Source organism: Pezoporus wallicus, unplaced genomic scaffold (genome assembly GCF_028554395.1).
Source record: "Pezoporus wallicus isolate ANWC-B61680 ecotype Strahan unplaced genomic scaffold, APGP_CSIRO_Pwel_v1 contig_7545, whole genome shotgun sequence".
In the NCBI taxonomy this organism is placed as follows: Eukaryota; Metazoa; Chordata; class Aves; order Psittaciformes; family Psittacidae; genus Pezoporus; species Pezoporus wallicus.
The window spans coordinates 6,113,554-6,136,464 of NW_026642398.1; the positions used below are offsets into that span (position 1 = coordinate 6,113,554).

Sequence of the window (22,911 nt, forward strand, 5' to 3'; positions counted from 1 at the left end):
AGAAAAGATATACAAGGAAGTAGTGGACCACTTCCACACTCTGTTCTCAGCCCACAGAGAGATAAAGCACCACTATTCGGACTGTGTTTTCTCCCTCCTTACCAGAACTTCATGCCATGCTGTCCTCTTTCTTACAGATAAAACATGGGCATTTGGCTTGAATGTATGTTTATTACAATTGCCTTAACAGCGACTTACCCTTTATAACTTTCAGCAAAGGAATGTATTTGCTCAGTAATGGTATGAATTATGTGCTTATACTGTGTTACTAAGATGCTAAAAGTGTCTTTCTTGTTCTGGATTTTGAGATGCTTATTATGGACTCAGAGCTTTCACACAAAGAGATGCTGGAAAAAGAAGGCACGTAAAGACTATACTCCTGAGAAAGCTCCGAGCTCAGATTGATGCTCTGAGTGAGAACACAGCATTGTCTCCCGGGGTCAAAGTTGGGCCTGAACAATAAACCCCTCCCTGGTCACCTGAGCATCTCTCTGCAGCTGAGGAAAGTTAAAATTACCGAGTCCCAGGGTGAAAGGCAGCATGAGGTAAAACCTGCTGAAAGTCTAATTATCCCCATAGCCCAACTTCAAACGGCTGGAGCCCAGCCCAGCGCACACATTTTCCTGGCTATACCTGGGTTTGTCAGCTGTTACAGAGAGGACTTTCATCCCAGCCTTCCTGATGAGATATTGAGCAACTGGTAATTAAATCGGTAAAAGTAAGTCTTGTCAAAGAAAAGGTGTTTCCATACTCCTCAAGCTGCAGCGTTTAGTCACGAGTCATGAGAATTTTCCTTTTATCACACCAGTAACTGCCATATAGAATTAGATAATTTTAGATGCAGTGACATCCCACTGGATCATGTTTTTTCATGGAATGCAGAGTGGAAGAAAAGGAAGGTAGGGTTGATCATGCGTGTGCATGTGTAAGCATCGTATTTACCAGCTATAACTCTGTTAAACGTGGCTGCAGCTGCCTTCCAGCTTATTAAATTCTTAGTGAAGACAGAATTGTAGGACAAAGACACAGCCCTACCACATGCAAAACATGATCCCGTAAACATCTTCTTTGTGGGAAAACAGGACCCTCCAAAATATATGACTGAAACCTGAAAACAGAAAAATCACTATCTTGTACCTGACACACTGGCAGGTTGCAGCGATTTAGCTGTTGCAGTAGGTTTCTTCATTCTTTGGGCAACATGACAGCTTTCTGCACCTTAACTGGTGGGACTGCAAGACTGGGACAATACAGTTAAATAAAGACAAATGACGGTGTTCAAGGCCAGGTTGGACAGAGCCTTGGGTGACATGGATTAATGGGAGGTGTCCCTGTCCATGGCAGGGGGGTGGAACTGGATGATCTTAAGGTCCTTTCCAACCCTAACTATTCTATGGTTCTATGACCTGATGACATACTAGTTACCCAGGCAATATCTCCAATAATAAATTAAGTAGTGCTGGGGACCCCAGCAATCCAGATGTCCAGAGCATTGGTAGGGCTATGACATAGGGCAATCCCAGAGTCCTCCTGAACAGCAACCCCAACCATTCCCAAGCTGGACCATTCCAAACAGACAGCTTGTATGCAGCCATCCTGTGCATCTCATCTTTATCCTCCCTTTCTAACAGAATATTTCTCTGTTGAGGTTTTGTGCAGGTTCCTAAAGCATTTTCTATTTCTTACACTGACTGTGGATCAATTTAGGTTTTCTTTTTGTAATTACTACAAGGTTTTGAATTAATTCACACAAAGAAGTGTTTGGTGGCTTAGGATAATGTTATTGAATGGATGATTATCTGCTTTTAACAGCATTGCATCTAAACTCACTGATTTTGGAGGAATCACTTCCAGTCCACTGACGTAAATGGGAGCAGAATTTCACCAACTACTTCCAACACTAAGATAATGTTGGATACTAAAAAACATCACTCAACATCATCGAAATTGCCTGATGTCATTGATGCGACCAGATCTCTCTTTCTTCCTCACCACAGTTTTCTAACTGCCATTTCGTTGCTTTTGATATTCTGCAGTTACAGTACACTTCAGATTTCTTCTCCATCCTCCCAACAATGTTTCTTGTTTAAATTGCTCCTTGAAGGATGGCTAAAGCTTTACCAAAAGGAGCTTATCCTGGCCTACTTCTCACCATCAAAGTGGCATTTGCCTAATAACAGTATGATATGCTGTCCCTTTAAAAGGGAAAAAAAAGAAAAATCCCTTCTTCTCAGTGTTTCAAGCCATCACTGCCAAAAGGAGCTCCCAATCCCCACCTGACCTGCCACAGAGCCTTTCCATGCGGGATTCAACAGGCACTTTGTATGCTTATGATTGTGTTACCTCTAGTTAGTCCTTCTCGGATTAAGATAACAGTTTTCACAGGATTTTAAAGCAAGATTATCAAGCTTGTCATCTCAGAGTCTTTCATAAAGTGTTTATTAGGACTTGGCAATAACCTCCAGTTTTATATAAGCTCTGAAGAAAATCATCTTTGTCAAGAGATACCAGGTAAATTGGAATTAACCATTCCAAACCTCAGTGGTTTCACATGTACTTGGAGGAAACCATCTCAGGTGTCTTATTAATGATTGATGGAAATGTAGAAAAAGAAATGTTGGGGTTTTCTTTTGTTAAACATGTATTGATTATATTTTATTAAATTCTTATGCAAATAAATATGAATTTAAAAGCAGTTGTAGCAATGTAATTGCTGTGTAATTGTAACATGGGCATATTTTCACATTAACGTGGAATATTTCCTTAGACCCGGTGTATCATGGTGTGTTTAAAATGAGAGATGACCTTTGGATGCTGGAACTGAATGAAGGTAAGGATATTAATACTCAAGGATTTTCCATTTGTATTTCTTTGCCCTTTTAGCTTCTGCTCTGTTTAGCATGAAGACATGGGTAAATTACTGGATATTTGATTCCTTGTCTGTACATGAAAACTAAAAACAATCCAAATTTCATGGTTACCTGCTACATGAAAATGAGTTCTAATGAAGTATAGCTAATAAACCCGTTGGTTTAAGATTGCTGTTAATCCACAGTAGCAAAGAGGTATTAATTAAGAGGTCTACATGAGTGTATAAAGGTAATCTGAACTGGATTTAAATCTCCAGTTCATTAGTTCTGGGAACTCTGGATCAACAGTTCAAAGTAAACTGAATTCTACTAATTTTATACAGCTTAAAATAAACAGAAGAGGATTATTGCATCCAGTAGAGATAAAGGAGAATTTGCAGCAAAAGGCTTGACTTTCTGCCTGTATCAGATGAATGTTTGGAAGGAACATTTTCACTGAGTCACTTTATTGGAATCTGTTGGTCTGCTCATGGATGTGTGGCACCTGTGCCTGTGGTGTCTGTGAATCTCAGAATGTCTGGAAATGGAAATGGTTAGTGATTTTGAGCTGGAGTACAATGAGGGTTTCATGTTTGCAATCTGGACGTGTATTTCAGTCATCACAGTAGTGTCACGTATGTTGGAAACAAGGAGATACAGTCACAAAGTAATAAAGACTTGTCCCTGATAGATAAAATCTAAGTATCAGATAACTAGAGGAATGAAAAGATGATTAGTGTTGTAAAAGTTAATATTATTAAAATCGACTTTGCTGAGAGATATTTCAGGCAGCAGTTCTAGGAATGTCATAGATGGCCTTGGAATTTAACTGGACAGCGTAAATATTCAGAGAGTTAATGCTGGGAAAAGTGTTTGGAAACAGTTAACACCTACTGCTTCAAATTTACATCAGCTTTTATCAATTGAGGAGGAAGGGCTGTCTCTTAAGCAATGTTCTTAGTGTTGACATTTCTCTGCAATTTCTCTTTAAGCATCTTGTACTGGGCAGGGGACACCACAATGGTAAATCTGCTTCCATGAATGGAAGGTTTTCCATCATTTTATACCAACTTTATTTAATATTTCTCTGTTAGAACAAGATTTGGGCTGTTATGATCCATTCTTCCAGATTATGTTTGCATGTTGTCTTAATTGCTAGACTGTAGTGTGTAGTCACACCTCGATTAAATGTGGGTGTTATGGCCAAGCTAATGCCTGCTCCAAATTCCTGCTGCAAATCAGCATTGTAAGAGGAGAAAATTGCGTGTGTTGGTTAACATGGAGGAGCAGCTCAGTGGGGAGGACAGCAGGGAGCTGCAAATCCAGGTGAGCAGGAACGTCTCTCAATGTGCATGGGATGCTTACAAGCACAACTTCGTATCTCAGTCTATTTTGTTTCTACTTTTACAGCTCTTATTTTCTTCTCCTCTCTCGCTCCTAAGATGCTTTGGTAAGATAGTTCCTTCCTATGTCAATCTTCTTGCCATTTCTCTGTCTCTAGGCATGTACTCTAACTGCTTCTCTAGCCTGCTCGTTCTCTATCAGTTATTTATTTCCCTGTCCCACCACCATGAACAACTCTAGCCAGTTCAAGTAAATAAGTAATGAAGTTAGATCCCTGATAGGAAATTATCTACTACCTATCAACCCTTTTACTTATGAACCAGCTCTATAACACCACACAGAGATGGCCTTGCGGGGGTGTCAGGCGCTGTGATCCTTGTGGTAGCAATACATTTATGGTCTGCAGTCTAGTTGTTGGTCAGATCCCAAATATCGATATTAGAAGAGCCAAGTTTAGGATTTTTGATGCTATTCTGGTCCATGGGACACTGGACTCTGTCCATGCACTATCAGTCCAGATCATGGAAAGTGGCAGAATATGAAGTCCGTGGAGAAAGATTTCGCCAAGGCTTTCTTTGTTCCTCCGCCCTTTCTTCTGCACATGCTGTGCAGAAACAGTGGGTGAGTATAGGCTTGGAGTCGAGTAGAAAAGATTAGGCAGATGGACTGAATAGATAGGATGAACTGCCTAAAAAGCTTCTCGGAGCTTTGTTTGAATTAGCAGAGCTAGCACTTAAACACTTTTGACTCATCTGACAAGCAAGCACAGACATTTCAAACACAGAAATGTTTGGTATCATTTCATCTTCTTCAAGGAAGAGTGTGTTCAGAGGCACTAAGTACAAATTAGCTATTTTCAGAATGTGTTCGTTCTCTAGTGAATTCACTGTGAGAATGAATTTAAACATTATGATAATAGTTTGTTAATCAAACAGTATTATCTTGTAGATAATGATTTGCTGCATACTTGCGAGATGAGTTACTCTAAGAGATAGGGGAAAAAATTGCCTTTTTTTTTGCTAACTTTCGTATGCTGCCTCGTTTTCTGACAACTACAGAACTATTTGGCATGTTCTGACATTACAAAAACAAGGGGGAGCATGTTAGGAACCTAAGATTTTCCTTCTCTTTTTCTAACCACCTCTAATTAATCCTTTGAAATCTGTAAAGCAGATCATTGTCTGGAAGGCACAGCATGGTTAATCCCTCCCAAGAACCTAGCCAAGGCAGCACAGGACACAACTTGATGACAACAATTAAGTACAGAAATACAAGACTAGGGATGACCAGGCAAGGAAAATTTCTGAAAATAAAAGCAGTTAATACCTGGTCTGAAATGGAACATGAGTAAATTTTATCATCTTTCAACAGAAAGGGTTTAGGCACCTGATGTGTCAGTATCCCTTGGGCTCAGGTCATGCTGCCAGAGAAGAGGATTGTGGAGATGACTTTACCAAGCCCCACTAAAGCCACAGTTACGTAGAATCATAGAATCATAGAATAGTTTGGGTTGGAAAGGACCTTAAGATCATCCAGTTCCAACCCCCCTTCCACGGGCAGGGACACCTCACACTAAACCATGTCACCCAAGTCTTTGTCCAACCTGGCCTTGAACACTGCCAGGGATGGAGCATTCACAGCTTCTCTGGGCAACCCATTCCAGTGCCTCACCACCCTCACAGTAAAGAACTTCTTTCTTATATCTAACCTGAAATTCCTCTGTTTAAGTTTGAACCCATCACCCCTTGTCCTATCACTACAGCCCCTGATGAAGAGTCTCTCTCCAGCGTTCTTGTAGACCCTGACATAGGACTCAAAAAATCAAGAGTCACTAAATTCATGACACAAACACAGACAGAGAAAATGCTGATTGTGTGATTTCTGATTCTTTGCCATTTATATCACGTGTTTTCTCTGCATCTCAGAGACCTAATAATTCTCTCATGGTCACATCATTCTGGGACAACATTTGGACACAATACTGCAAACTTTAACACCACTAAAAGAGTATTTCTTTTTCCTAGAGCATCCAAACCTGCTGGAAGTCAGAGTCCAGAATGCAGTGGTTCTGCTGGCATGTGGCAGTGAAGATGAGCCTGGGATTTCTGTGTCTCCTTCTGGTTTTCAACACAGGTAAGGATGATGATGGTTTGGTGCTCCTAGGGTGTCTCTTTCCCAATTGCTCCCACAGTCCCATTTCCACATCTGTGGCAGGTTTGGTTCTTTCACCCTGCACAAGCAAGGCTGATGGGCTGGATCCCCAGGGCTGGTGCCATTCAGCAGGGCAGACCAGATGAAGGCAAAGGTCTACTTTTGTATCCCATGCCATGAATCTGGAGTCAGAAAGGTGTGTATGGAAAGAGACAGAGGATTAGAAGAGCTCCTACCGCCTATGTTGGTAGTCCAAATTTAGGTCATACAAAATTAGAGATGTTAATACAGCTGATGAGTACTGCACGAGGAGTCAGGATTCACAGGCCTTGTCTATCTATAGGGTATTTTTCATTCATATATATATATATATATAAGGAGAGAAGGTGAAAGAGATAGATATCCTGGGATTGTCTGCTGTACAAGGAATAGATTTTTGTACGAATAAGGGCAAGCACCCAGGTTTCACCATTCTGAGTGCGAACAGCAAGACCATGCAGGCACACCTCCTCTTTCTTCTGCTGCTTGCAGCCCTACAGGTTTAGTCTTTCTGAAGAGGAAGCTGAACCCAGGTTTCATATTCCCTGGTGAGATCGCTGCCCATTAGGTTTTAACGCAGAGAGAAGCATCACCACAGCTGAGGTGGGACCTCCTCACCACCAGATCCCAGGAGAGGACTTTTCCTGGGGAGCTTGATGGATTGAGAAGCTGAACCTCCAGAGAGGGATGGGACTGTAGCATTTGCTATCACTGGCTCATGTGGAGAGCCTTCTGGATTATTCTTTGGAGGCACTCAGCTCTCCGCTGATGGAATAGGGATCCTAAGCACCAAAGTCGTGCACTTCAGCGTGTCCTGTGATACCTAAATCACTGCTCTGCATCTTTCATTTGTTGGGCACAGAGTGAATCAGGAAGCCAGTCCAACATCCTGAACCCAGCTCCAGTTCATTCCTCCTGCAACAGAACTCTGGAGAAGAGTACTCAGTTGAATGACTGCTTTGAATAACAAACATGCATCTAGCCTGTGGAGACTTGTTTTGAGTTGGCCTTATTACACTATATTCCTTGCAGTTAATGTTGGGTCCAAGCCTACTGCAGGTCTTTACAACAGTTTGATAATACTGTTTTCTTTGGATTCTTGAGCTAAGGGGGCAAACTCAGACATTTAATCTGTTTTCTTCCATTAGCTGTCAGCTAAAGCATCTGGCTGGTGCTTTAGGACATCCTTATTTTTAGGCATTTGATGGGCTGCTGTTGTGGATACTCAGTGGCCTGCTTTGCAGTGCTGATATCCATCAGTTTCTGAGCTATAACTAATGAGAGTAGCAAAGTAACCCAGGCAAAAGGCTCAAAGTGGAAAACGGTTTCTCAGCCTCTTTCTTCACTTCACAGCTTCCTGCATAAGAAGAGAAAACAAGAAAGAGAAGCAAGTGGCAGTGCTGGCTACCGCAGGTAACAAGCAGCACAACAGGAGGCCCTGTGTGTGCGTGCTAACGGGAGTGGAGGTATTGTGCTGGGCATGGAGGTGTCAGCAGATGGGCTGCTCTCCATGAGCCCAAATCCACCACTGCTGCAAAAGCTCCTCACCCAACCCAGGCCTTACCCAGATCCTCGGCCACTTTAACCTCTGTCTTTCCAGAAACCTAAAATGAAGTTTTCTCTTTTTCCTTTCTCTCCTTCCCAGCTCTTAATACCCTTTTGTTATCCTTTTCTTCTCTTCTACACTGCGGACAAGCCCTGCTTCCAGCTCTGGGGTGCAGCTTTGTTTTGAATTGGCTAAAAATAATACTGAAGTCATCGGAAAATCGTATTTACCCCCAGATTCGATTTTGTTCTCATCTCAGCTTTCTATGCTTCTTCTCCCATCCTGCTCCTTTTTCTGTCTTTCTGTCACTCACTCACAGACCTCTGCATGCCGTTGTGGGAGCGAAGCAAAAGCACATCTTTGGAAATCTCAACTTGGGAAAAACAAATAAGCAACGGCTACAGAAATCACTTGAAAAGAGAAGTGTGATTCAGCTGCAGTCCATTTATTCTGTAGTGGCGTTATAGCCATCAAGGTGGCTAAAAAAAGAATCAGATCTATGTTTTCATCCCAGTTCCACATAGCACTGGGGAAGGGGGGACCTTTCCTGGGCACTTTCTCCTCCTTACTGCTCTTTTGGCAGCAAATACCGATTGCCTGGCACGAAAAGGGACCCAAACACCAGGACTGGCTCTGCTCCCTGCCAGCCCCTCAAGGGCATGCTCAAGGGAAGAGGTGACCAAGAGCCCTGCCTCAGTGTTGGCCTGCACTTGCACTGCCGGCTTGACCTTTCTACTTCCCAGGCTCCTCTTTGCACTCCTGACATCTTTATTTCCTCATTATTTTATTATTTTTGAGTACATTACAATATTTAATCTGCTCATTCTTTCCATTTCCCATTCTGGAAGATGTTTTTCCATACATAAACGGGGACAAATGGCCTTTTCCTTGTGCCTTCATACAGCCAGCTGCTCAGAGAGCCCTTCTTTTTCAGAGCTGCCTGCGAAGTCCGTGGATCTGGCTGCTGTTAACCTGACAGAGCTGGTGAATGGAATGCTAAACACGGTGCTCAGAGGTAATGGGACAAGGCTGGGCAGGTCACACAGGCTGTCAGCCTAGTGGTGAATGAGATAATGGGTATTAGCAGAAGCCATAAATGCATGCTGTCTGCCTCCAGAATTGATTCCAGGAACATGTTACTCTTGCACATTTATAATGCAGTTTGTTATCTGACATAAAGAATTTAGAAAGTAGTGTGTGTTTCTATATAGACACGACATAGTTACTTATGGGATGCCTTTGGAAAGTACTTTATAATCCAGTGTAGGTTTGAATTAAAAAAAAACCCAAATAACAAATAAATAATGCAAGTGAGCCTTCCCTCAGTGGAAATGAGGAAGAACTGAATCTCAGGCAGCTGTATCTGCACCTCAGAAGTCTTTCAGAAATTAAACCATAGAATGGTTGGGGTTGGAAAGGACCTTAAAGCTCATCCAGTTCCAACCCCTCTGCCATGGCAGGGACACCTTCTACTACAGCAGGTTGCTCCAAGCCCAGTCCAACCTGGCCTTGAACACTGCCAGGGATGGGGCAGCCATAGCTTCTCTGGGCACCCTGTGCCAGCGCCTCAGCACCTTCACAGGGAAGAACTTCTTCCTAAGGTCTAATCTAAATCTCCCCTCTTTCAGTTTAAAGCCATTGCCCCTTGTCCTGTCCCTACATGTCCTTGTAAAAAGCCCCTCTCCAGCTTTCTCCCATTACCCCTTTAGGCACTGGAAGCTGCTTTAAGGTCTCCCAAGAGCCTTCTCTTCTCCAGGTTGAACAACCCCAGCTCCCTCAGCCTGTCTCCTAAATGAGCTGAGTCAAAACATGCTGTTCTCATAATTGGTTTCAACCACTAATAGCATGAGTATGTGTTTCCACAGGTACCAAAAAGCTCTTCTCTTTGCTGAGCATCACGTCTTACAGCTCATTTGCCTTCCACAAAGTATCAGTCACCATTTATAACAGTGAGTGCCTTGGCTCTTTGCGCAGGAGCATTTTCTCTCACACAGCCCCTGTGCCAAGATACTGATTTTTCTCTGTCTCTCCCTACAGTTTCCAATGTGAAAAATGTTGACCCTGGCAAGTTCCCTATGCGTTACTGCTACTGTTTGAACAATGTGACAAATGACTTGACAGGTGGGTACACAGGAGACACTGGCAATTGCATGTACTTAAGATTAATTATTTCCTTTGGAGCTGCACGCTGTAGCCTGAATCCTTCAGACTTCATTCATATGAGTATCATCACCTTATTGAAGTACAAGCCATAACTCATGACAAGAGGCTGCTCCGAACCTTTAGGGAGGCTCACTGAACTCAGTCTCAGAGGGCTGCATCCAGCCAGCTAGACTGGAATGGAGCCATCAGTTAAATGACTGGTGTGGTTTACCCAGCTGAAAGACCTCCCTTTCCTCTTCAGAATACAAAGAGCAGTGCGGGAGACACTACACAGCCACTTTAGGTCTACTGAGATGACCCACATGAGATGAACAACTGTTACTCTGCACCAATAGTCTCCAATAACTTCAGCTAGCCTTAGAGTGAAAAGCAAGGATTAACATGTAATAGGGCTGTTTAATGGACTGCAAAATGCTGTTGGGCAAATCATCATTCACACCCCTGATCTCACCATATTTAACGTTCCAAGATGGATCTGAGTGCTTGGATTCTATGGCTGGCTAATGTAAGATATCAAAAGTAGCTCAGCAGCTAGTGACCAGAACCTGGAGTCTCTAAGCTTCATGTGGTGACCACACATTGGCCTCAATGGCTCTCATGGCTTTTTCTGGACCCACACATCTCACAAGACTTATTCCATAATGACCCTGTCTTCCTTGGAGGATAGTGGAGAAACTTTAAACTTTCTGTGCTAAATCCAGAACATTTTGGTGATGACAGCATCCTTTCAGGCAGAAAGAATTCAGGAACCAACATAGGCCTCACGTCTGTCACCTCCTAAGTGAGAACTGTTACTGCTAGAACCTGTTATGAAAAAGTCATAACACCATATCACCGCTACCCGCTTTTTTGAGCTGACAACAACATCATCAGTATGTCTGAAGTAAACCTCAGAGGAGACAAGCAGATAGCTCCTGGATGGTCCTACATGGCAGATAGGTAGGCAGTTGGTGCAGGCAGAGCTTACAGGCTTTGGATCTCCTTCTGATGCTAGTTTGGATATTGTCTTTCATATATATTTCTGCAGAGTATTACAGTGGCTTCTTAAGTCCTCTGCCATTCAGCAGAAACATCTAGAAGTTAAAGTATTTGAACCATTATTATCATGTACAAGCTTATATCAAAAATATGATCACATATAAAAGTGATTTTTTGACTTCACATAAATGATAGAATGTGTGTTTTCAATCATAAACTTTCTCTGTTTTTTTTTGTCCAGATTTCACAGCTTTACTTGTTGATATTACTGGAAACTCCACCAGTTATCTCACAGAAATATTCAAATCCACTTCTATTCTCTCAGGTTTGCATTTCCTTTTAACATTTGTCATTGCCTTATTTCTCTGATTTACTCCTGGCATGGAAACAAGCATAGAAAAGTGTATAAAAGCCCATTGCTCTAATTCAGCAGCATTTTTCATGCAAAGCAAGACTTGTAAACAAGTCTCCTTAAAGGAACAAGATGCATATATAATGTGGATATATATAACGTAGAGACATGAGTGTCTCTATTAGCAACTATGTTTAGTTTGAAAGTTTGGGTGGTTACTATTTAATACTGGTATTTGGGGAATTGTGATTCCTAAAGAAGAATTATGGGCTATATTATCATAAGAAATTCATTTCCCATGTAAAGACACTTGTAATTTACAATTTTAATTACATAGAAAAGTTTCCCATGGAAATATTTGCATTTGGATTTGATGCTGGTTCAAGGTTTTTACCAAAAATCAGGTCAGAAGAAAATTATTTGTCCAGCTGCAGTAGCCACGTATCATTTTGTGTTTGTGTTTTCAACTGTTCAAGCTAGTATCATATAAAGAAAACTGGCAGCACTGGCCTGGTTTACATTTTTCTGCCTTTCAGTGCGTCAGAGCAATGATTCAGATTGTATCTACATCTGTGTGATGACAGGGCAGACAGGTAAAACTATTCCACCCCAAAATATTGCCCTACTTATTCTCAGCGATGGTTTACATTTAGAAAGAAGCATTTCTTGATATTTGTAATCATTTCTGTTTGCAGGGAGAAATCTGTCTGACTTTTGGGAAGTGCTGGAGAAATCCCCTGTTATTAATTATACATTTTCCAGTAACGCATCTTCTGACCTGGGTAAGTAAATCCTGGGGAGTAAAAGGAAATAGCAACAACAATGAAAACCATGGCCAACAATGAAAAACTTGCAATGAATACCCTACCTTCATAATGTAAAAATATTATTTCATATTATTATCATTACTTATATATGTACACATTATTTTAGCTTTATCATTAAAATAGAATAATATTTTATATTATTGGATGTTTAATTTTATAATTATAAATGAAGTTCACAAACTTATAAATCATTGGCTACAAGGCCTTTTAGTGGAGGAACTAACAAAACCTCCTGAGATGAGAGCTTTAACAGAATTCAGCACTAGGTTGGAGAGGCTCCCAGTTAACCTAAATGACATCTTCCTTAGCTCTCAGCACAAATAACTTGATACCTTCACATGAGTTACCTTCAGAAATGAGTTGGGTGTATTCAAACTGTGCTGCGATGATCCTCCACCCAAAGCTGCATTGCTAGGTTGAGCTGCCCTTCAAGTGATCACATCTCATTGCTGCCCATGACTATTTCTCATTTTCGATGCCTGATTAAAGCAAGAAGACAGCTAGTGAAATCAGGGGCGAGTTTACCTGTGCTGAAAGCTGTAGAATGCTTCTCTCCTGTTCAAAGAATATCACTTTGCCAAAGATTAATTAAAGAAGACAACTGTTGTTTCTATTCTACCAGAACCTGAATTGTTCCCTTTTTATCACACAACATGCAAGGGATGGTGAGTGTTCTAACCCTCTCTTCTCACACCTCAAAGATGTAGACTCGATGTTTTCAAGTGTCATGAATTTACAGGAAGACCCAAAGAAAACAGTGGATCCATCAGCAGAACATGCGTGGACATTTAAAAGTGAGCAAATATTGTCAGACCTAAATTTATATTCTCCTTGATTAACATCTTGACAAGTGATCATGTATGTTTGCTACTCAGCGCTGTGATGTTGAACTACAGTTACAGGGTAAAATAGAAGCTTGTCCAAAGCAGCAGAAGATCAGGTCAGTGATGCATTGGATAGCTGGAGGATAGAAAACTATTGTAAAAAAGACATTTTATTAGAAAAAGTTTTCTAACAAGGTAGAGAAGTAAGAAAAAATGGTTGTTGGTTTTAAACAACAACAACAAAAAAGACAGATTAAACGGCTTCCTCTCCTTTTTTATTATCTTTTTTCCTCTGTTTTTCTCCATCTTTGTCTTTATATGACTTTCAGTTGTGAGTACCTGAGCATTTCATAAACTTCAGTGCACTTATCTTCGCCACAGGGCTACAAGGCATGTGTTAGTCTGCCTCATTGTGAAAGCCATAAAGAAGGCTTCACACTTGCCTGCATGTAGTAGAAGCCAAGAGAAATTTAGACCTTGATTTCATGTTTCCTCATCACTTCAGCTACAACCCTCTACAACAAAATTATTACATTTTCTCTAGTTAGACTGCTGTCTTTTTATAAGCTTTTATATTTGCTTATCAGCATACCAACCTTTGCAATCTCTTCTAACCCAAGTGCCATTCCTGCCACACAGTGTCATCACTTCTCAACTTCCAGTATCTGTCCTCTAATGCCTGCCTTCTCACCTCCACCTAAACAAGAGCTTTCAGCTCATTCCTTTGTAGTGAAGGCCTTCAGGAAATAAAAAATAATTTATGAGAAGGAAAAAACCTTGAATTTGCAGGAATATTTCAGTTCCTTCTTTTGTTATTTGCATATTGTTACCCAGTGTGTTATGCTCACTGCTAGCATGGGGCAGCAGCATGCAGTACATAGCTGGTGCCCTCCCTCCACCTCTCCTGCTTCTGCAGCTACCAGGATCCCTCTTGCCCAGAAAGGGGAGGAAATCACCACCACGAGGTCCCCACCATGGCCAAAGACGGTTGGAGTGAAAGAACTGTGGTTTCCACCACTACATGTGGACGCTTCCGGACCACTCGGCACAGCTGGACCCCATTTGACTGCAGGGGGGAGCTCAACCCCATCACCAGCCCTGCAGCCCAGTGAGTACAATGAGGAGGACTGAAACTAACTACCTGCTAGTGCTGGGTTTGGCCAAAAGCTAAACCCACAGCATTAGCATTCTGTTTAGGGAGACCCATTCTGGGTCACTAGTGAGTCAATGTGTTTGTCGTGCAAGTGCTAAAATCAATTATTGGGTCCATCTCATAGTTCCTTATTCTTTTGGGGAAAACTAAGTCTTGCTCCTCATGGATATTTCTGCCATCCAGGTCTTCCCTCACATTTTGCTCCAAATTTGGTGAGCAGAGCTGTGGAAAAGCAATATGGGGCTGCTTCTCTTGGTCTCCACTTACACACTTTCTTTAAATCCTACCTTTCCCTAGCCCATGAACTTTTCAAGATCTGGTGAAGTACAGCTTTTGTCCTTCCTTTTTCATCTTGACACTTTTATGTTCCACTAGAAGCGCTGGGTGAGGGAGCAATACTTCTCAGGAGACAGCTAAATAACAAATATTCTGAATGACATGAAGCACATGTCTTTCTGTTCCCACAGGTGACATGGATGCATTTTGGATGCAGACAGTGTCTCCTCAAGAAACCAGCAAAATCATACAAACAGAGCCAGGTGAGACTGATCTGGGATAATAACAAAGCATGTCAGATGGAACACTTATGGAATAGAAAATAGCATTTATAGGAATAGGTGACTGTGGATGTATTTATACATCAGTGTCTATGTAAGTGTTTATTAGTGGTCTGTGGCTTCAGAGGGGATTTTTCCTTCTTTATTTTTCAAAGATGTCAAGGCAAGTTCTATTCTTTTCTCTCCCTCAGATTTGTCTTCTGCACTGCTGTCTGTGCCACCCTACAGGCCTGGTGTGAGCCTGAAGCTTTACTCAGCTACCAGTAAGTAACCGTACCCATTCAGCAAAAATAGTAGTATGTTCGAAACTCCATCAATATATGGGTTTTTCCACACAGAAACAACATACACATTTCATTTACATGACTTCTTATTTATGTAAACCACCCAGAATGTCTAAGGGACTGCTTCCGTATTTGTTTGTGAATCATACACAATCACACATTCAACATACAAATTATACCGAGGTGATGAAATTAACATATGTACCCCATGTGTCAATTTTAACATGGGTTGGAGAACCTTAAGATTGATTCATTCTGAAAGAAAGTATCATGCTTTAAATCTTCCTATTGGTACAAACAAAATTATGAAGTCAGTCGATGCCACATGGAATCTACAGACTTGCCCTCAATTTAGAATATTGCAAACTTCCTCTTGAGCTAAAGACGGATCTTCATCCCCTAGATTTTCAGGAAGGCTCGGTTCTTCCTTTAGATAACACCAATAAGGAGTTAGAAACTAAGAGTTAATATAAGATGTTGTGCCACTCCACTTACAAGCATCATATACTCATGTTGGCAATCAAATGATATTTACAGATAAGTGCTCAGTAAGAAGCTTTGAAAAACTAGACCTAATTCAATGCCAGAGGAGCGTCTGAACTCTGGAGAAATCCAGCACCTACTTTGGATGCTGAGCATGTGTGTGTGTGTGTCTGAGTCCAGGCTACCTACATCCAAATTCACAAAGTAGGAGCAGCACTCAGGAGCACAACAGGAATAAATCTCAGCCGCACATCTCAGTCCTCAGGAACAGAACACAACTATTGCAGCTCTAGGATCCAGCATCATGGACACCTAAAAACTAGGTAAAATCCACCCCATCATATAGACATCTTTAGTACCCTTGTGATCCTTCCACCCCAGTCCGGTGTTCTCACCCTCAGTGGTCACACTGGAAACTCAACCACTTGGCCATCTGAACAGTAAGCAAAACACAGCTGAAGCTGCATGTATATTAATTACACTTCTTGATTATATGCTCCCACTAACGTTGTAGTTGAGGAAGTCAATTTGAGGGATACATAGGTGTGTATGTTCTAGTATTGATAGCAATATGGAAAGTACATCAGTGTTACTATGATCTTATACTAGAGGAAAAATCCACACTGGCTGCCCTGGGATACAGATAAAATCTGTGTGCCTGTATTCCAGACCTGCACTGTGGTTGTCTGATTTTGTGCAGCAAAATAGGAAGAGAAATTTGGCAGCTACCGCTCATGGTGGCGTGAAAACTCCTATAGTACAATTCCAAGGTCTCCTGGTATTATGACTGTGTCCCACCACTTTGGATGTTTAGAGCTGAGATGGAGCTAAGAGGTCATGGGATGTTATGGGAAAAGGCTGTTCTTGATCCCTGCACTGAAGTTCACTCTGCTGCTATCACAATTGAGTGGGAACGTGAGTCTTGCTGGTAGTGAGGACTGCCAAAGGGAACTTTGGATATCTGCCCCTCAACTGCTTGTGTTTCCATATGGTGACTGTCTAAGGGAAGCATAGTAGTGCAAAGTTAATATATGGGACAAAATCGTAGGGGTCTCCATTTAGATTTGATACCTGAGGAGTCTTTAGAACCAGTTTAGTTCTTTAGAACTAAAATGCCAGTCAACTAATACTTGTTCAAAGCTTTGTTTGGACATTTAGGAAATACAACAAAAATAAGTTAATCATAAGAAGAACAAATGAAAGCCTGAAAATTCTGAAAGATGGTAAGCGAGGAGAACAAAGACAAATGCTGATTAAATGGTTTGTGATGGATTAGTAGGAAACATGGAAAACAAACTGCACCGTTCTGGTATTGTCAAAGGGAAATGTGGGGGTTTGATAAGGATTCCTAATAAATATGACTAAGAGAAAACTGCTGCTGGTATTTTGCTTGTCAAAACAGGAGAGGTAAAGTGAAACCGTGAGCCTCAGCAGCAGGTTTTCATATGAAGGGAAACTCTGCAGCCTGGTGGTTCTTCCCCACTATTTGAAAAGCATTTGGAAAGTCTTTGAGAGCGTCCAGCTCTGTGGGGCATTCATTGTCAAAAGTAAATAATGTTATCAGAAGTAAAAATGCTGACCATGGAAATCAAGGTGCGACAACAGCATCAAGTAATCACAGAAACACAAGTCCTGCAGAAAAGCAGTGTCAAGGAAGAGGGGGAAGAAACTATTGCCTGGGAGGGCTGAGAACTATGCAGTAAAAAACCTATCCACTGAGACACGTTTCCAAGGAGAAGACTCATAGGTGCTGAGCCAAGGAGCAGTTCTAGATGTAAGGGAGCTTTTGAACCATGTAGATAGGAAACCAAATATCCTTTTTCACCTTTCTCTCATTTTACTTCTGTTTAAAGAAGAGTTCAAAATACGAGTCCTCACCCCCATGACATACATTGGTTGTATAAACAAAATGAGTCAATGTCACATCACACAAATAGAGTTTGATTTCTTGAGACTTTTGATGGTGTGAAGAGAAGCATTTCAGCTGAACTAGGCCTTATTGGGAGACCTATCTTGATCTTACCTTGATGGGAACAGAAGAATACTCTATGGTAATTCTCACCACCAGAACTTCTGCACAAAACCCAAGTTCTCTGTATGTCCAGTGTGTGCACAGTCCAGTTTGTCCATGTGCCAATATCCGTCTGGTGGGCAACACTATAGAAGCTGTAAAAACATGGACTGGGAACCAGCCCCTTTTGAAACATGGATTTCAATAAGACCAAGGAATGGAGTCATTAATGCCTCCCCACTGGAAACCAGGATGGCAGAGTTTGTCTACCTGCATATATCAGTCATGCATTTGAGGAAATAAAGTGGGATCGTAAAGCAATGAAGGGCATCCACAGTACTCTGAAGTCTGAGACATTATCCCAAGAAGTCATTTCTTAAATCACAAAAGCTTATGTGAACTGATAAAATATGCAACTGTGCATATTGGAGCATGCAGGGAGGGATATTGTAGATCTGAATTATTCACAGTAGCCATATCCTTGCCTTTCACTGGCAGCAAAATTTAATCTCAGTGTCAGAGAGACGTGATACTGAGCTAATAATGGAAAAGTCTGTTTAGTGCAGCAAGTATTGGTCACTTATCTGCCTGTGACAGTAACGTGGTAATTTCAAATAGACAAGAGCGGAGCTCTGCACAGGGAGCTGTGGTTCCTCATTTTTTGGTCCCTTTAGGGTGACTCGATTTCTTAGGAAAGAAAATTCATAGAGAAGAAGATTCTGAAAGAAACTCCTACTTTTCACTATTTTTTTAAATTTCTATCCAAATCTGTAGGAAATTGTGAATTGAATTAAAAAAAAGAAATACATTTCACGGTAGAAATGAATTACAGAAGAGATAAAACATTTCTAGGAAGCACTGAAAATTTTCATTTCAACAATGATGCGAGCATACTATTCAATCCAAATAAAATTAAATATAACATAATTGACAAGGGTTTTCAGCGTTAAAGAAATACAGCATTATGTAAATGCAGCATTAATTTAAAATCAAGTGATTGTCAAAAATGAAAACCAAGGCAATTTAACTTGCAGCTTTTCTATTTGACTTCTCTTTCCCACATAGATGAGTCCAAATTGAAACTGCAGTTGTTCAATTTGCATTTAGTTAAAGGTGAATTTCTGCTGGAACACATAGCTTGCATGAAGTATTTAACACCTGTTAGGCAGGAGAGCAAGTACCCACTGCGGTGGAAACTGAGATTCATTGGAGGGTGGCTGTTAGCAAGTTTTAATTATTCACAGCAACTCTACATTACTTTTCATGGACAAATTTTATTAAAACCTCATTGCCTCACGCTCTGATGTGCAGTTTTTAGCACGAAGAGTGTTTATTAAAGCAAGAAATCATTCATTTTTAAGTGCCAAGGAGTGGGAAAAAATCAAGGTGTGTCAAATGCTATTCAGTGGACAAAGCCTAATCCTAATGACATTTATGAAACATTAACAGAAACGGGGCTCCCTCTTGCCCATCCTTGACTTCCTTATTATCCCTGATATTTGTGCAGTGCCTCTGACACACAACCAGCTTGCAGAGGGGCCTGTGAGTTTGGGAGCATCAAGTGTCTGCCCACTGTTCCAGGACTCCCACTACCTTGGGCAAATGCTGGCAGGAGAAAAATGGGATCATAGCTATCTCTTTCAGGTTGGCAGAGCCTTTATTTTCCTCCTGCCCATGAATGCCATTTTATATTAAACTTCTTGTCAGCACTAAAGAACTCAACCTTATTTCAACAGAACTTCATTAGTCCAAATTTAACCCCCGCAACCTCTCCTATCACATAACATAAGATGGCCCAAAGCTATAAAGTATGCGAGACATGTGAACCGGGAAATGCAATTACATTGTCTAAAGGGATTATTCTCTGCAGGTAGGGCTCTTTATCTGCACATGGCCAAAGCTTGCTGGTAGTTATGCAAATGGCAAAGCCACATTGCAATCAACCTTCACCCTGCACATTCGGGATCTTCCACCCCAGTGGGTGTATATGACATCCACATGATTCAAATGTACCCTCTCACAGCCTGTTCTCTGTTATCTTCTCAGAGCACCAGCATGATGCTTGCAGATACGCCCCTTATATTTGGAGTGCTGGTTTAGGAGAGACATCCCTTTGGAAGGACTGCTATGTGCAGCGGACAGCACAATGTGTGTGCCTGCAGCTCCCCAGCATCAGATGTGATGCTTTGCAGGGCAAGTGGCTTTCACTGTAGTGACACAAAGCATGTCCTCACATGCAGCACCTCCTCCTCAGTTATTATATAATAATGGATTATTATTATAAAATTATAGAACAATATAATATATTCTATAATAATATAATATTGTTATTAAATATGCAAATGAGATGTGGTTGAAGACCTGTTTTAGCCATGTCCCGGCAGTCTTTTACCATATTGTAAATATTGTATTTCTTTTTTCTAGCAAGTCCTTTGATTCTGCCCTGTCATAATGGTCCTTAAGGTGCAAGATGATGTGTGACAGGCACTGCTTTGGAGAAGAAAAGACTGTCAAATGTTAGTTTTTTTCTCTTAATATGATGACAAAAAGACCTGAAAAGCTGAAAAGAGCTTCAAGTGTGCCTTACCTTTTCTTATTTTCCCCCTTCCTCCTTCTCAATTTCACCTTGCCTATTTTTTCTATAAACAGAAAGGGAGTCTAAAGAGAGATTGTATTTAGCACTGAAAAACCACATAGCAATTCAGGATTTCATTATAAGCTGCCATCACCTACTCTGTTGTATTGCTTTTCCTGCAGTCTGGCACAGCTGCATTTGTTGCTGGGATGAAATGTTTGGTGTTCAAATGTGTATCTCTTGCTGCTTATGGCAGAAGATTCAATGAACAGAGTAAACTAGATATTGCCATGGCTCAAGAGAGGGGAAGAGGGAGGCCATTGCCAGGTGCACCATTTCCCTGCAATTTTCTCAAGCTAAAGTAATATAATGGTAGTAACTTGAAGGAAAATACACTGATTCAACAGCTGGCTCCTGGCAAACAAATAGTGAAATGGAGAAATTTCACCTGCCTTCCTCTCACTGCAGGAAAAGATTGACCTTTTCTTCTCTCGTTACTTGTCAGTTTTAATGAAACCTGTAGGAATGTATTTATCCAGAGAATCTTTACCTGTCCCTAAAAACTGGGCTGAAATGAGATTATTATTGAAGTCACTAGAAGCAAGAAGAGGAAAGCTGACAGAGAGAAAGCCATAACCTCTGCATAAATCACACTTATTTTGTTAATGAGGCTAAAACACCAAGTGATGGTGAGAGCGGTGAGAGTCTGTTTGTTTATTAGCTCAGTCATATATAATCTAGGATTCAGATTTAGAAGGTGGGTGTAGGGAAGCATGCAGAGCTGGAAGTGAATTTTTCATTGAAGGAGCATATGCATAGGGAAACTACCAAAGGTAACAAGTGTACAGCGCTGTTCTTTGTCCTGCTGCTTTGCACTGTGGAAAACTGATGCTTCAGTGGCAACTGAATCTCAACCTAAACAGACAATAATAAATAAACTGCATCTTTAGAGTTGTTCCTTACATTTGTGATAAATAAAAGCAACGTGGTTTTAAGTAACTCACCCGTAATGATAAATAATAATGAGTTGAACAGAATATTTGGGCTTTCATTCAAGCAACTGCCCAGCTGTGTGTATCTGCCTCACCTATATTTGATGTTAAGACACCTATATGGACGTATTAACCTGCACGTTTCTCATAGCCCAGATAAGGCACTGTAAGACATTTAATGGGAGAAGCATTTGAACTAGTTCAGAGCTGTGTTTTTCCCTAGGGTGTTCACAGGCGATGCTCAAAGACTCCCGTGTGACCTCGCCTCCTGTCACTCTTCTAGTGCAGAAGATCAATCCCTGTGTGATGGAGCTGTGTAGGTTTTTCCAGCTGTGCCTCTGTGTTGGTCAGAGGAGATACTTCAGGAAGGAAGGCATGAGGTAAAGCCTGACACTAACTTTTTTCTTTCTCTCTGCTTAAAATACTCCAACAGGCTATTTTCAAATGACAGTTTTCAATCACTAATGTTTATGTCTGAGAATCTGTAGCTACTGCCTGAGACCCAAATGACCAAGACCTGATCTAGCTTCCAGTATTCAAACTACATGAATAATGCTCAGCTGATTTTTTCCACATATCTAATGGCGTTGTCAAGATCAAACTCTCTCTTTATTTCCATATTCAATATTAGCAGTATGATGTGCATACAGCTGTGCTCCTGAAAGATAACATCTCAACTACATCCTTAGGTACTGTGTTGAATACTATTCCTGGTTCTTGAAAAATGCAAATTATGTCTGTGCAAGAGTCAAAAGAGTTGCTTACTCCCAAAGTAAGTACATTTGCTCTTTATATCTCTCCATACTTTACTATGAAAATATAACAAAAGTTTTAGATATCCACAGAGCATTTGCCATCTTTCATCAAACAGCTCTTTTTACTGATAATGATTTTTTAAAGTATTAAAAAAATATTTAACCTTCATGTATGTTTTTAATATTTTCCTTGTAAAACCTCTCCTGATGAGAGTTTTTTTTTATGTCTTTCCAGCACTGAAACAAAAATGCCTTAAAAGCATCTGTACGTCGGTCTAGAGCACTGGGGAATTATCCTGTGTATTGGAAGATCGTTGGCAGTTTTAGTTGTCTCCTTAGTGTAAAAATGAGGATGAAACATGTTATTTGCAAATATTTATAACAAGGCAAGCTATTAACCATATGCTAACCTAGAAATGTGTCTTCCATTAAGGCATTGCAAAATTAATGTGTAAAAAACAGATGTGTTTTATACAAATGATGCAACTGCAATAAAAGTATTGCAAGGCTTTTCAAAAATCGGGTTTTATAAAGGGTATTTATATGGTTGGGTAGTGAATGCAAGTAGTTCATTCGAGTTTTATTTACAATTAAGAGAATCACAATTAATGAATACAAGGTAATTTAAAAACAACCTGAAATACTGAACAGAAAAAGGATTTTGCCTGGTGTAGAACACATGCAGATTATCCACTATTCCAAATCAAGAGTCTCCCATTACTTCAGCGCCTCAAGTGCAGATTCACCAAGTAAATATTCACACCTCTTGTGACTTCACCCAGTGGTAAATCTGTGTGAATTCACCAAGATTCACCTCCTGCCTTATGTGCACATCTGGTGAACTAAAAGCAGCTCTAAAAAAGAACAACCAGACTGCACCACCCTATGTTTTTCGTACACTGAAGCAATATGATGCTGCTATTGACCAAAAATACATGATGAAGCTATTAATATTTCAAAGAAAATGCAGTTATTTGCACTACAGCTGGTGCACGTTGATGTTTCATTGAAGAAATATGTGTTCAAAG

At 40.8% G+C, this 22,911-nt stretch overlaps 1 protein-coding gene across 1 annotated transcript; it reads left to right on the forward strand.

Moving 5' to 3' along the window:
• The first annotated feature begins 2,662 nt into the window (after positions 1-2,662).
• HHLA1 (HHLA1 neighbor of OC90) lies at positions 2,663-22,279 on the forward strand. The gene is made up of 16 exons (XM_057429837.1): positions 2,663-2,830; positions 6,218-6,326; positions 7,737-7,796; positions 8,864-8,944; positions 9,795-9,878; positions 9,967-10,050; positions 11,312-11,395; positions 11,959-12,015; positions 12,118-12,204; positions 12,951-13,043; positions 13,990-14,181; positions 14,694-14,765; positions 14,975-15,046; positions 21,352-21,508; positions 21,818-21,900; positions 22,119-22,279. The coding sequence occupies exons 1-16, from the start codon at positions 2,825-2,827 to the stop codon at positions 22,160-22,162; spliced, it is 1,365 nt and encodes a 454-aa protein (XP_057285820.1). The 5' UTR covers positions 2,663-2,824; the 3' UTR covers positions 22,163-22,279.
• Positions 22,280-22,911: the final 632 nt, after the last annotated feature.